The sequence below is a fragment of the Gossypium arboreum genome, chromosome 12, assembly GCF_025698485.1.
Source record: "Gossypium arboreum isolate Shixiya-1 chromosome 12, ASM2569848v2, whole genome shotgun sequence".
Lineage (NCBI taxonomy): Eukaryota > Viridiplantae > Streptophyta > Magnoliopsida > Malvales > Malvaceae > Gossypium > Gossypium arboreum.
Window position 1 is genome coordinate 14,842,635 of NC_069081.1, and position 15,707 is coordinate 14,858,341.

The 15,707-nt window shown below is 33.3% G+C and overlaps 1 protein-coding gene across 1 annotated transcript; it reads right to left on the reverse strand.

The window, feature by feature from the left end:
* Positions 1-574: 574 nt before the first annotated feature.
* On the reverse strand, positions 575-2,878 carry LOC108477328 (mitogen-activated protein kinase 7-like). Its single transcript, XM_017779833.2, has 3 exons — positions 2,017-2,878; positions 1,483-1,909; positions 575-1,409 (listed from the first exon to the last, which is right to left on the reverse strand). Exons 2-3 carry the CDS (start codon positions 1,903-1,905, stop codon positions 711-713), a joined length of 1,122 nt encoding a protein of 373 aa, XP_017635322.1. The 5' UTR covers positions 1,906-1,909; positions 2,017-2,878; the 3' UTR covers positions 575-710.
* Positions 2,879-15,707: the final 12,829 nt, after the last annotated feature.

Genomic DNA, 15,707 nt, shown 5'->3' on the forward strand with positions numbered 1-15,707 from the left:
GGCCCCTGCAAAGACCCAGGAGCTGATTATGGCGCTCTCAAAACAATTTTATATTTAAGATTCCCTTTAACTAATCTTTTGTTTACTGTGTCAGTAGTATATAATGTAAATTCTTTATTCATCTCTTAATTACCTTTATTTACTTAAATATTTTAAGAATCCAAAAAATCTGGACATCCAATGTACCACAACTCATTAATTTCTTTTAACAATATTGAAATTGTTGGCTGGCTGGCTGGCTGGTTTAGACTTTGAACTGACCACATTAATCTTTTGAATTTTTCCCAAGGGAAATAATAAATAATTAATTAAGTCGTTCAACACAACAGCAGATATTTGATTTAGAATCCTTTCAAACACATGCATATGCCACAGAAGATTCCTAGTTGCTGCAAATTGCAAACATTGTTTATTTTACTTTTTAGACTAAAATGTGGGCGCAAGCTATGATTAAATTGATATATTTGAAGGAACCTTCAAGCCACAACTATGGTTTTGACTAACCAGGGTCTAAAGCTGTGTTTAACCTTGATTAAGCCTTAATGCTTGAACAGGAAAAGTAAAAATCCAAAACTATTTCAACCCGATTTATTTTATTTCAAAACCCGAACTAATTAACAAGGTGTTAAAAGACAAAATGTTTTGCTCAATTGGTAAGCTCCAAGGTAGAATTCTCTATACCAATACCAATACTGTTTCTGTAAGCAAAGCTAAAACAATGTGGTGTAAGCATTTCTTGACGCAGCCTCTGGGTGGTAGTGAAGCATCTCACTTAACATCATCTCCCTAATCATTTCTTCTCCCATGTTTTCATCAATGTCGAGATTAATCGGGACTCGGGCTGGTGGATTGCACCTTGGATCATATAGTGTTGCCATGTAAGGATGTTGGAGTGCTTCTGTGACAGTAATTCTCTTGGACGGGTCGAAAATAAGCATCCTTTGCAACAAATCTATGGCTAAAGGATCGGCTTGAGGGTATAAACGAGACAAATGGATGCCCCTAGAGAAAGGAAGTGACTCGATATACCTTCTGGCTTTGGGATTATCAATAAACTGAAGATCAGCCTCCTGCCGGCTTCCGAGGACACCAATAATTAGATTAAGCTGGTTGAGGCATCCTGTTCCGGGGAAGATAGGTCTCCGACCAAGAATCTCCGCAAAGATGCATCCTACTGACCAAACATCAATGGAGGTGCCATAATTGTCGCAACAGAGTAAGAGTTCGGGTGAGCGGTACCAACGGGTGACAACGTACTCTGTCATGAATTGTTCATTGCCTCTGCTGGTTCGAGCCAACCCAAAATCACATATCTTGAGGTCACAGTTAGCATTGATGAGAAGGTTCCCTGGCTTCAAGTCTCGATGCAGGATGTTTGCCGAGTGAAGGTACTTCACTCCTCGTAGTAGCTATAATATAACACCAAAGGTTAGTTACAAGCTGATGAACACATTTGAAAGCAAAGGGAAAATTTCCCAGTACCTGAAAAAGAAAATACTTGCAATGATCATTAGAAAGTGGCTGAGAAGACTTGATAATCTGAAGCAAATCCGTGTCCATAAGCTCATAAACCAAGTAAACATCCTTAAAACTGGTTCTCTGAGTTGGCATCATAATATCTTTCAAAGCAACCACGTTGTCATGTCGAATTTGTCTGAGAAGTTTCAACTCCCTCAAAGTTCTCAACGCATCAACGTGATTCTGGAACACATTGCTGATCTTCTTTATAGCCACTTTCTCATTGGTTTCCCTGTTGATTGATGAGCATACAATGCCGTATGATCCTCTTCCTATTGGCTTGATTGGAACATACTTTGTGTCAACCTCGAATAGGGTTTGCCACATTGTATAGTAATGCTTCCCCATTGGCTTCACCCCATTCGGTGGCTCCACTGGCATTGCCATTCCCCTGAAATTCCCACATCACCAAAATCACCATTAACAAAAAAAAGAACAAACTTAAATGTAACCCAAAAGGTTAAAAAGAAAAAAAAAGGGTTTGGAATCAATTCTTACTTGCCGCTTCCACTTCTTTGTTTTGATTTTCACTTTTTCCCTATAATGAAAATCAGGAAACCCGACCTTTTCTGCTACCCTTTTATTTAATCAATCAGCAACTCCAAATTCCTCAAAATTTATCATTCCCTTGTAAAATTTCAAACTTTCACCTCCACTTCTTCCAAAAAAAAAAAAAAACTTTTTCCCACTCTTTTGTTTAATCTCTAAACCAACTCCAAATTCACAAATTTGAAACCATTCCACTGCAGAAAAACAGAAAGCCTCTTCATTTGTCTTTCCCAAAAATGAAAGTTGGGTCTTTATGCAAAATTCTTATCCGAAACAAAGACAATTGACCTTATCTGAGTCTAAATTTCTGATCAAAGAGACAAAAGAGAGAAGAGAAGATATAAAAGGGGGAGCCTTCTAAGGTTCTTAACCATTACTTGAGAGTCCAAGGAAAGAAATAACTAAAATTGACTAGAGCTTTTGTTTTCCATCAATAATTCCTATCAGTAGCATAGGAGAGTCAGAATGGAGGTGAAAGCTTTGCCATCCCAATGACTAAAGTTGGCTTGGCTGATAAAAACGTGGAAGGAATGCTTCTTCTTTTCAACTACAGTCTTGGCTTTTCCTTCAATCATCGACTCCCCATTGTGACTGTTTCAACGATACATTGGATTTCTTTCTATTTTCAAGTAAAGCTGCCGCCCACGTGTGCCCACCGTTTTAGGCCGCCTGGCTTGCTTTGGTTTGCCGAAATCCATATTCCCCACAATTGCAACTATTTACGAAAGATTCAGATTGAATAAAACACGTATCATTGTGGCCTTTGGATAACAAATTACTTTAGATGATGGTTACTAAGTACATATTTTTTTAGTAATTTGAAGTTGTCACGTCTTTCCTTTTCATTGCTTAAAATTGCACTCGAGACACTACGTGGAGAAAAAAAAAACAAAAAAGGCAAAATGAAGATCAATATAAAGGATTATTGGATTGAAATTATTTATCATACTTTTTTACAGTAAACCTTCACCAAAGGAAGGTACGAACATGGCGGAAAAGAGAAGGTACACGACCGCCAAAAGCTTTAATCCCCAAGCCTCCATAATTCCAGTTCACGCGATTAATCTGAATTAGAGTTGGGCTTGAATTTTTTCTAAGTTAGGTTTATTAAGATTCAATTTCTTTAAATTCAAGTTCAGATACTTTTGAATTTAAATTTTCGAGTTTAAATTATTTTATATTTGTATCCAGCTAATTATAATTTTTACAATTTTTATTTCTTCTAAAATTATTACATGGTTATTTATATATTTTATAGGTTAAATTCTGTTGTTAGCTTGTGTATTTTGCATAAGTTCTAGATTTAGTACAAGTACTTTAATTTCATCAATTTTAATAACTGTATTTTTCAAATTTTGAAAATTTGATCTCTATATTTTTGGATTTTGAAATTTTATTCTTAAGATAAATGACAGTTGTTAAATATATTAACTGATTTTAGTAATATGTGTGAATGGCAAGTGACATGATATTATACATACAATAATATATTTGACGTATAAAATTTTGAAAATAATAAAATTTAATGAAATTAATAGTTGCCATTTAGTCTGGACTAAAATTTAAAAATTCTAAAAGTACAAAGACTAAGATAACTAAATTAAAGTATAGGTACTAAATCCATAACTTACTTAAAATATAGAGTCTAATAGTATAATTTGACTTATTTTATATTAGATAAAGAAGATGAAATAATGTTGTGATATCAAAGAAAGAAGGCTATTCATAAACAATGTTAATTTTCTACTTTTTATAATTTTTGAATTATTTATAAGGATTAATTATAATTTATTTTTATCCTAATTGACACGTTTGAATTTAGGATGTTTCTCTTGCTTGAGATCTGGGAGTTGAACTTTGAGTTGATTTCATGTTTATATATTTGGATTTATATAATTGTATGAATTTATGAAATTTAAAAATATCTTTTTTTTTGAATATTAAATTATTTTTCTTTTCCTTTTAACTGCTAAACAAGTTTTAAATTTTTTATTAAGGAAAATGGTTTAAAATTAATTATTAATTTATAAAATTGGAATATTAAATTTTGTATTTGTTGAGATTGGTTTATGAAGAAATGGATGCAGATGATGAAATCGGCGAGACAGAAAATAGATTAGAGGTGATCTTCCGAGATACACTCTCATGCTTAATTTGAATGATGTGATGCATGCCCAAAGTTGCCTAAGCTTGTGCCCAATCTAACTCAGTGGGCAGGATTGCTTTTTCCCACATTTCGAGGGCCCTTAGGCTCTGTAAGGACAAGGGACAAATAAACTAGTATTTTTTGTTGTTAAGGCCTGAGCCCGCTATTTATCATATTTATCATTTAAAATTTAATTTCTATTTATTTTTTAAAAATAGTTTCTATTTAAAATTAAACATAAATATTTATTATTAATTATTTGTTCTATAAATTATTTTTCATATAATAATCTAATGTTTATAATTACATTTCCATAAAACAATTAATTATAATTTATCTATATCTTAATTTTATTTTAAAAAGTATAATATAATTATATTTATTATTAATGACTGTTGTAGCTATTTAGTTATAATTTTTTACTTTTTTTTAAAAAAATTTTGGGTTAGACTTATCTTAAGCTTAGGATAGATCGATCTTGAACTTAAATTTTTACTAGCTTAGACTTTCTCAAATTTGAATTGTTATTGAGCAGGCTTTTAGGCCTATTTTACCAGCTCAAATTTTGACACCAAACAAACATAAAAACAACTAAAACAACAGTAAACAACAATATAACCACATCACAATCAAAGTGAAGAAGGAGAAACACTTAGAGCACTAGTCATCATCAAACTACAAACATGGAGAGAAACGAAGGAATCAAAGCCTAGATTAGAGGCTTTTCAACCACTTGTGCTTGGAGATTTGCCACTAGTAAATTTAATATCCGAGAATCGATAACACTCCCTATCAAGGGTTATTAGAACTTGAAAAGACAAATAAAAATTTAAGCACAGAAGCCAAGCATATAAGAGAGAAAAAAGACTCACAACTAGCCAAGAAAAACCAACAAAGAAATAAAAGAGGCAAACAAATTCAGTTCTACCCGACCAATATAAGCAAGCAATAGAGACCACCTCATAGCCTATTAATGAGAAAATTAGAATTAATGTTCTGAAATAAAAAAAAAAGGAAAAAGAAAAGAAAGGGAGAGAAAATGAGGAAAAGAGGAAAGAGGGAACTAAGGTTTTTGAAAGGCAATTGACTACCAATGTAACAGTCCACCCGACGAAGTCTTTGTACCTAGTTACTGTTTATTACATTATGGTATTAAGCGTAGCTATGAGAAAGTAAGATGTTAATTTTTTTTTAAGTATATTATTTTGTGTATGCGCAAATTGGGGAATCATGTGTTTTGGCGAGACCTATGGGTTGGCGGATTCTTCTATTGAGTATATGCCATCCCAAAAGTTTAGGCGAATTCGTTAAGTTTGTAGTTAACAGATTTGTTATTATTTTAATAAGACAATTTAGTTAGCCAAGTAAGAACTGGTTAGAATGGAACTAAGATACTATAATTAATAAGACTTAAATGATGATAAGTGCACTTAATCACGAAAATCAAGAGTGTTAGTGGAATAATCTAATCCTTCCACTAAACTTTGTCTCCGAGCTTAGGTATATAATGATATCAGTGTCTTCACTGAAAAACTTTGTATTTTCTTTTGCATCCATCTTTTTCTTGATTTACTCTGGATTCACTAAAAAGTTTAAGTCCAGAAACCTGTCTGAAGTTGGATTTGCTATATTTAACCAACTCCTACGTTTGTTTTAGCTCTATGGTAAATACTGATGAACCTTAGCTTATTTTCATAGTTATTTACGTATTTTTAACTCTGAATGCATAAGTATCAGATTAGTATGTAAGGAAGGAAGCTTCTTGATTCTAAGTTAAATGTTAATGTTTCTTGCATGCATGTTTGGGTTCAATGGTGTAACGATCTAATAAGTTTAATTATTTATATTTTAGCTCAAGACACTATAGAAGGTCTGAGTGATAAAGTTAAAGGTCCTGCTATATAGGCTTTATTGTATTTCTGGTGAGTTCCTTCATACTTCCATGTGTGTGGTATTCATGTTTTATATTTCATGTAAGGTAAGTATTAATGCTCTGTAAAGGTGAAGTGTGCATATATGAAAAATGGTTGCTCAAAGTTGTTAGTATGGGCCTGTAATGTTTGTTTTAAAGTGTAAGAACCATTCTTCATGCTTAGGCCACTACCTTCTGCTTCTGTCAAGAATGATATGGATTGGATCATGGAAAAAATATTAAGGAAAAAATATTTATGGTGATGCCTTCAATGGAATGTACATTGAACTGACAGATCACAATACATGAAAATGGTTGTGTAGCCTATGGTAGGGCAAATGTATGTTGCAAACCAGATTGGTAAATCATGAGAAATGATATAAACAAAGGAAAATGAATGAAATATATGATATGAATCTGATTAAGGACTTGGGAACATAGCTGGTATGAAGAAGGTTTATTTGTATGGTCATGTGGGAGTAGTGTATGCACTAAAGGAATAGTAAATCGACAAATAGATTGTCTGTGTATGGTACTCGCCATTTGGCGAACTATATGATTGTGCTTGATTTTTTTATGTGATTTGCTTGAAGTATTAGTGGTTAATGAGAAGACTTCTTCTGGAACTCACTAAGTTCTTTTGAACTTATGTTGTTTTCCTTCATAGGATTACTGTTGAAAGGAGACATTTTGTTAGACTACGCCAGAGGACATCTTTTACTGTGAGACTTCTGTTATTTTATATTATGCATGACTTATGGGGGGTGATGTCTTATTGTAATTTGAGAAGAATTTTTATTCGAGACCTATATTGATAAACTATGGTTTTATGAAGCTTCATTTGAGATATGAAATGGTTTTCAAGTGTTATATTTTATACGATGAAAAAATTTCTTATTAAAGCTTATACGACACATGGCTTACATATATGTTATTATTTGTATTAAATGTTTAATACAAAACCCCAGTTTACAAAGTATACTTTATTTTTATTAAAAAAATCGATAATTCCTCTGCAGTGGCATGTCTTACTCGGATCCTTCTAAAGGAGTCAGGTTTGGCGTGTTACAACCAAACTGGCCAAGTTAGTAAGATAAGCTAAGGTTTTAGCTGAAAGCAAAAGAGATAAGGGAGGGAGGTTTTGATATGAGACAGGAAATTTCTTTTTAATTAGATTGAATGTATTGAAAAGATCTAACACCCACTTAAGAAATTAAGTGAGAAAAAAAACTATCCAACTTGCTAAAGGAGGCCTCAAGCTTGTTATTACACCAAGTGAACCTTCCACCCTTCAGTGGTAAATCAACTAACTTCATGACATTAATGAAATTAAAAAAAAAAACCAAACAAACCTGTCATAGATTGATTTATAGAGCTCTGATTTTTTCATCCAAAGATTTAACAACAATGAAATCGACACAGACACACTAAGGCACTTAAGAAAATGCTAACATTTTTCGTAGCATACCAATTTGCTTTTGAAGTTTTTATTATTAACAACACCAATAAGCAATAAGAATCTCGATGATGTGACCCTATCTTTAGCCTAAAAAAAATCATTTCCTTACATTACGATAAAAACCTTTAGCCCTCTCATGACCATTGCCCAGAATCCTACAAAGATTTAACTATTTGAGTGTCAACACTTTCCGTTTTTGTCTCTCGTAAGCAAATCATCTTAACCTTTCTTTTATTCCTAACATTCCTGACAAACCTTAAAATTGACCTCCTATTTACCCCCTAAAATTTCAAGTCATTATTTTAAACATCATAACCATAAATGAAACAAAGAGGAACTAATCAAAGACAAGCTAGAATACGTCAGGGCTACACCTCTCCCTTGTCTTCCTTCTTCTCTCCCTTTATTGAACTCTATCTTTAACCTTTTGCTCACTTACCATACTTTCTCGATTTTGCACAGAATTTGGGTATTTCTATACATTTTGTTTTCATTGGACGCTAAATATTGTGAATGAGTCACTAACTTCATCTAATATTCATTTCTCCAATTGTTTAGTTTAAATAACAGCTCACATTTTTTTATAATAGTTAAGAGGTCACATGACCTTATTTTACTAAACCAAAGGAAATTTTCCACTTTCACATTTTCAAAAATTTCAAGCTTGCCCTTACTAAATCAAAAACTCTCTTTGTTATATTAAAGCCTTAACTTTAAGTTTTCGTCATGAAAGTTGCTTCCTTTAATACTCTCTATTTTCCTTCGATCATCACAGAAAGGACACTAACACAACCATTTCCAACTAGGTTCAAAACAACCCATTTCCTTAAACTCCCTCAAATCTTCCAAAACAACCACCTTTTTAAAGAAATTCATTGAATTCCTTGAGCTTAAATAATTTTTCCTTATATGAATGGCTATTATATTGAAATGATTCTTTGAGTAAGACCATGCAAACAGTGGCAGAGCCAAGGGGCTGGCAGGAGCCTCGGTCCCCCTAAAATGAAAAAATTTTCATTTGGACCTTTTATAATTTATAAAATTTTAAATTAGTAATGGTAAAATTACACTTTGCCCCCACAAAATAATAAAATTTTGATTTAGTTCTTTAAAAAAGTATAAATATGAGTATTAAAATGATGAAATTACAGTTTTACTATCTTAAAAAATTACAATTTAATTTTGGCCCCCCTCAAAGAAAATTTTCTAGCTCCACCACTATCTGCAAATATAAGTTAAGTCCAAATTGGGATCATATTACATCCAAAAAAAAAAGTTGTTCAAATAAAAGTCTACTAATTGCTTCCTTGAAGCTCAAAATTGGATGGATTTTATGGGTGAATAGTCTTTAGTCATTAGATTAAACACATGAGTTCAATTATAATTTGTTATATGCATTGAGAATCACATTTCCTAGAAATATTAGTATTTAAATTAAAAAGATAAATTTAGCATTTTAATATTGAGTCCAAACTTTTACATAAATTTTTTTTATTAAATAGGAATTGATGGAAGGTGATTTTTAAGATAGCAACGTGCCTTTATTTATTGGATAATTGATGTTGGGGTTTGATGTTATCAACTTGACCTATTGTCACTAGTCCCCCTCCAAAAAAAAAAAATTTAACACATGTATGAATAAGCTACATGACATGTAACGAAGAATTTGTTAAGTTTCGATTTCCTCTAGGCTTTAAAATGAAAGTAAAAAAAAAAAACATATAATCAAGATTAAATGTTTAAAGTAGGATAAAATCTTTTATAAGGTGATAATTTTTAGATAAAGATAAATTTATTCTTTTAAATGTAATCAAATAAAAGCTTTTAAAAAAACTTCTTTTAAGTCTGTTGGTTGGCACGAGTTTTGTCTGCTGTTTGGCACGTTTGCAATTGTTTTTCAATAGTGAAAATGGAGGATGAGACGGTGAATCTAAATCTTGTTGACGGTGAGAAGAAGTCTTTCCAGGAAAACGGTGAGTTGTTGGTCGACGATTACAAGTTATCTTTAATGGATATTTGTTTGACGAAGAGTGTTGTGTACTTTCCTTCACTAAGGAACACTATGACTGATCTATGACATCCCATTGGTGGTATTTCCATCATAGATCTTAGTGACAAGCAATGTCTTTTCTAGTTCTTTTATGAGGTAGATATGAATCAGGTTTTGGAAGGGACACCATTTTTTTTTCAATAACCATTGCTCATTCTGCATAAGAGCATGCATGGGGAGGATTCGAGCCTAATTCCCTCAGTTTATGCAGACTTCTGGGTTTAGGTACATGATTTGCTTCCAGGGCTCATGTCAGAGTTAATGGCACGACAGTTTGGATCTTTCTTGGGCTTGTTCTTGGACTATGATGCAAAAATGATGTCTTTCGGAAGGAAGTAGTTTATAAGGCTTAAAGGGGCGTGTGGTTTCCATTGAAACAAAAAAAAGGAAGGTTACACTAGGGACTACACAATCTATATAAGCTAAATTTTAGTATGAAAAAGTTAGTTTTTTTTCCTTCATTTGTGGTAAGCTTCAACATTGAGAAAATTTGTCCAGTGAAAAAGAGGGTAGAGATGTCTAATATTGTGTTTGGTTGGGATATTTCACTAAAAGCCTTAGTGAGAAGACGGATGGTGGTAGTCAACTGCTAGTTGAGAGAGTCGGATGGGACTATAACTCAAGATTTGGATAAAGAAAGGAGGGAGATAAGATGTAATCATGGAGGTAATTCCAGAACTATCTATCAAAATTCTAATCTCAATCTGATAGGAGTAACCAACATGCAATTGGCTCTGCCACATAGAGTATTGTCAAAATGGGACAATACCATAAATGCTATTGGGCCACAATATACAGGGCCTATGAAATTGGGTTCGGATGCTAAGGATAACCCTATTCTAATTGTTAATGGTAAAAAAAATGCAGTTGACATTAGGTGCAACATCATCTATTTCAATCAATGTGGATTCGAAGGTGTTTGGGAATGCTGAATAAAGATCGACTGGCTCTATGATGCAGGGCAATCGGGTATAATGAAAACCTTAACCTAGAATGTTCGTGGTCTGGGACACCCACAAACAGTGAATCGTCTCAAGAATAAGTTGAAAGATATTCGTCCCCAAATTTTGTTTCCATACCAGAAGTTAGTGTAAGGAGGATGAAAGTAGTGAGACATAAGTGTGGTTTTGTTAATAGAATTGATGTTGGTGCTATTTTTTCTAAGGGGGTTTGTCATTGAGTTAAGAGTCAAGATTGTGTGGTGAACTTAAGAAGTTATTCTCAACACTATATTGATACGAAAGTCAGTGATGGTGAGGGTAGGATAACTTGGCGATTTATTCGTTTTTTATGAACACCTTGAAGATTGAAGGCGTGAGTCATGGAATTTACTTTGCCAATTGGGTCAGTGTTAGACACTTTCATGGTTGGTGGTTGGAAACTCTAATAAGATAGTGTATTCATTTGAGAAGATAGGTGGTTGACTTTGATTTGAACGAAATATGGAGGCCTTTAGATAAATTTTACAAGATTGTGATTTGAGTGACTTGGGGTTCACAGGGCAATGGTTCACTTGGGAAATAGAGTTGTTACCTATAACTAATATTCGAGAACGACTTGATTGGGGAGTGGCTAATACGGCATGGTGAACTTCTTTTCCTGACCATTCTGTTAATCATTGGACCCATTTTTTATCACTGTTTTGTCGTTGTCGATACAATTGGTTAGAAGCATGAAATGAAGATGAAGGGACGATTTAAATTTAGATTTGATGCCAATTGGTGTTTGGAAGGGTCTTGTGCGGAGGAAGTTAGGCAATTTTTGTCCTTTTTATTGGACACTTTGCAGTTAAAGTTAGAAGGGTTAGGCAAACGGTTGCGATAGTGATGCAAGAATAGTAAAAGAGAAATGGAGGCACATAAAGGTAACTTAGAGGTAAGACTGACAGAATTGTATGAGTGTGATTTTGAGGAAGACACTCTTTCTGAACTTATGGAAGTCCAAATTGGCTTGAATTTAGAAGTTGATAGGGAGGAATTATTCTGGAAGAAGAAGGCACAAATTAATTAGCTTGTAAATGGAGATAAAAATATTACCTTATTTCATATTTGTGCTTCGACTTGGAGAAGGAAAAATAAAATTCTGGGTCTTGAGGATGAGCAGGGTCATTGGGTAATGAATGGAGAAGACCTGCTAACGATTGCTTTGAGCTATTTCGTAGAGTTGTTTTCGGCTTCAATGGTAGGGGATGCATAAAAAATTTATGATAATATTCAACAAAGAATTTCACTCGTAATGAACGAAGAGCTACTATCACCTTTCCGTAGGGAAGAAGTATTGGGCTGTTGTCAAATCTATGGTGTTGTTTAAAGTAGGCTTTTTTGTAAAAATAACCTTAAAAAATTAATTAATTACTTAAATAACCTATTTTTTGATAAAATACGAAAATAACCCAAAATCTACAGTAAAAATTGGTGGAGCCAAAGTGTTTGGCGTCACCAACATACCACGTTAGCAATCTACATTAAAAATTTAATTTTTTGGTGGAGCCATGTAGAATGGTACCACTTGTATAAATACTAAGGAAATACTTAGATTTTTAAAAGTATAAGGGAGACTTTAGCAATTTCACCTTTTTCTGGTAGACCCAAATAAATTAGCGCCATCAGATTTCAAAAAAATTTCCTGATACCTATTGGCTATTTCCCTATTCAAAGTTTCAAACAGTTTTGAGGCAAATTTTTTATTTTTTTTCCGTCAGATTCTTTGTTTTGTTTTATTACTTTTTTCTTTCTTTTTTTATTTACTTTTTTAAGTTTTTTATTTATCCTTATTTATTTTATTGTTTATTATTATTTTAAAAATTTGAAATTTACATTTGAAATGTTTTATAATGTTTTTTTAAATTTTAAATATATATATTTGAAATTATTTTTAAAATTTTAAATATTAATTTTTAATTTTAAATATATTTTTAATAATATAAAACATTTAAATATTTTAAAGATATGACCTTTCAAATTTATTAGTAGTTTTATAATATTTTAAATGTATATTTTAAATTTTAAATATGTTTAATTTATTTTAAAATATATTATTTTTAAAGATATGACCTTTCAAATTTATTATTTGTTTTATAATATTTTAAATGCATATTTTAAATATTTTAAAATTTTAATTATTAATTTTTAATTATTAATTTTGAAATTAATTTTAAATATATTCAAACTTTTTTTAAATTAATTTTAAAATTTTAAAATTTTAAAATTTAATATTTTATTTGGTGGAGCCATTTAGGATGGCTCCATCACTTTATAGTGTAACTTTTTTATTTTTTAATATAAAATTTAATATTTAATATTTTATTTTGGTGGAGCCTGACTCCACCTCTTGGTTCTCTAGCATATATAGAATGGTGAAATTGTTGTGTTCGGTAGGAGAGTTCAAAAAATCTATTGAAGATGAATAATGAGATGTTTTTGGTGTATGTTCTTTTTTATGATGAAATTGTAGAAGGTGATGTTGGTTGTGCATTTCAAGATCGGCAAAGAGTAGGTTTGCAATTCAAAAAAAAATGTAAAGCTAGCAGAAATGAAAAGGAAGATCAGTGCGAAAATAGCTATCCGTTGTGGAAGGGCGATGTCCAAATTATTTTACAAGTTTCCAATCTCTATAGATCCGTTCAAATTTTGTGAGATACAACTGGTAGATGATGATGGCTTGGGCACTATGATGAAAATATGGTGGTCGACTAGGAGTGAGAACCCCCAACCAGTTGAATTATTTGCTGAGTTAGTAGACATAGAGCCTATTGAGAATGTTAGTCCAATAAGTCAACATCGCAAATTTGACTTTAATTTTAATGTTGGATGGACAGACCAATTAGAATGCGAAAGGACATCGCAAATGCCCAAAAATCCTAATTATGGTCAGAGTTCGTATAACAACCCTACCCTTAGTCTCCGTCTATAAATACATCCGGAGGTGATAATAAGCATAAAGGCAAATGTCAGAGAAATGACCAATAATGGTGAAAATTTTGATCAAGACGTTGAAGATTTTAATGTCCCTGATGTTGATGAGGTTCTGGACGATATCGATGATGAAGGCCCGGAGGAGGTTGAAGATGTTCACGACCCTTCATTCAGTAACCCGATTCATGGCATTATTTTACTAAATGAACTTGGGGGCGACATGTTGAACGTAGATCCAGATGCAGCGCATGTATCCGAGTTCCCTAAGTACGCGGATATAGTACCTGTTCATAGATTAGCATCAAATTCACAGTTCAAGGAGTTGTTCGTTGGACAACAGTTTGAGAACATGGTGGACTATATGTTTGCTATCAAACAATACAACATGAAGTTGTCGATTGATTATAAGGTTGTCAAATCTACAACAACATTATATGTTGGGGAATGTTGGAGAGCCGGTGATGGGTGTGGTTGGCGAGTTTGAGCTGCATTTATACAGAGGACTCAACAATGGCAAATACTAAAATTAGAAGGGCGTCATATATGTACTATCGCACGTATGTATTAAGACCGCCAGAAATTGGATGTCAAAAGTATTTGCAACCGCATCATGCCCCTAGTAAAAGATAGCCCAATCATTCCTATGTTGACATTGATTGATGACATACAAGCTCGATTTTAGTACAGAGTGTCATACAGGAAAGTGTGGTGGGCGAAACAAATAGCCATACAACAATTGTATGGTGACTGGGGTTGGATTTCAGCGATGGTGAGTATATCCCAAGAATTTTCGTGGACTTGCAAACGTTGCCTTATAGAGGCCCTAATAGACAATTGAAACTAGGGAGAAGAGTTTTTCGTAGACTATTCTGGACTTTCGATCCATGTGTTAGGGCCTTCTTCCACGGTAAACCACTAGTGCAAGTTGATAGAACATGGCTTTATGGAAAATACACGTAAATACTTCTTATTGCGGTTGCACAAGACGGTAACGAATGTACTATCAATTGCTTTTGCCATCATGGAGTCGAAGAACTTCGAATTGTGGGCATATTTCATTTGAAACTTGCGGAGACATGTTGTCAGGCAAGACAACATTTGCATTATCTCCAATAAGTCGAAGGGTCTTGTTGTTGCGATTCGACAATCTGAGGTTCCGTGAAAGCTCGTCTATTGTATTCGTCACATTATTGTCAACTTCCACAATGAGTACAAGAACAAATTTTGGTGCAAATGAATTTTAAACATTGGTAAAAATATCATATTTAAATTCGTATTTGTAAATATTTCGAGTCCATTTCCTAATTGGGATGGTAATACATTTTATTGGAATACATACGTAGGATACAAGCTGGAAGCACACCGATTCAGACATAAGTTGGTGAGGTTAGAAATTGATTTGACGAGATCCAAACCTTTTGTCAGACAGTAGTTGGGTAGCATAGAGCCATGGCAATGGGCTTAATATTTTGACAAGGGGTACTGGTATGGTCATATGACAATTAACCTCGTTGAGGCCGTTAACTCCGTCTTGAGGTGTACGCGTCACTTACCAATTTCAGTAGTTTTTTCAGCCATATTTTACAGGCTAGCAACCTTAATGCCAAAAATAGGGTTAAAACAAGCAAAATAATTATAGGCAGGACATGTGCACGTCGAAAAAATCAAGGATACCATGAAAGAGAACTCTCAAAGGGCTAGGTCGATGAATGTAGAACTATATTCCCAAAATTTGGAAAATTTTCGAGTGACAAAGTATATCGGTCGTTGGTCGGGGATCTCGCCACTGTCCTATGAAATTGATATCTGACATAGGCAGTGTGAGCGCGGGATGTTCCAAACACTAAGGTACCCGTGTGCGCATGTGGTTGCAGCGTGTACTACCTACAGTTTGAATGTCGAACAATATATCAAAGATGTGTACACACTTGAACGTATGTTGCGTATTTAGGGTAACGAGTTCCCCGTATTAAGGGATGTATCGACATGGGAAGTGCAACCGCTTGCGTTCGAGATGTTGCTAGATCGATCACTATGTAGGAGAGTCAAATGTAGACCGACAACAATGAGGATTTGGAACGACATGTATATAAGAGAATAAGTCGATCCAAAGTGTTACACCATATGTAGAATAGTTGGCCACAATCAGAGCAAATGTC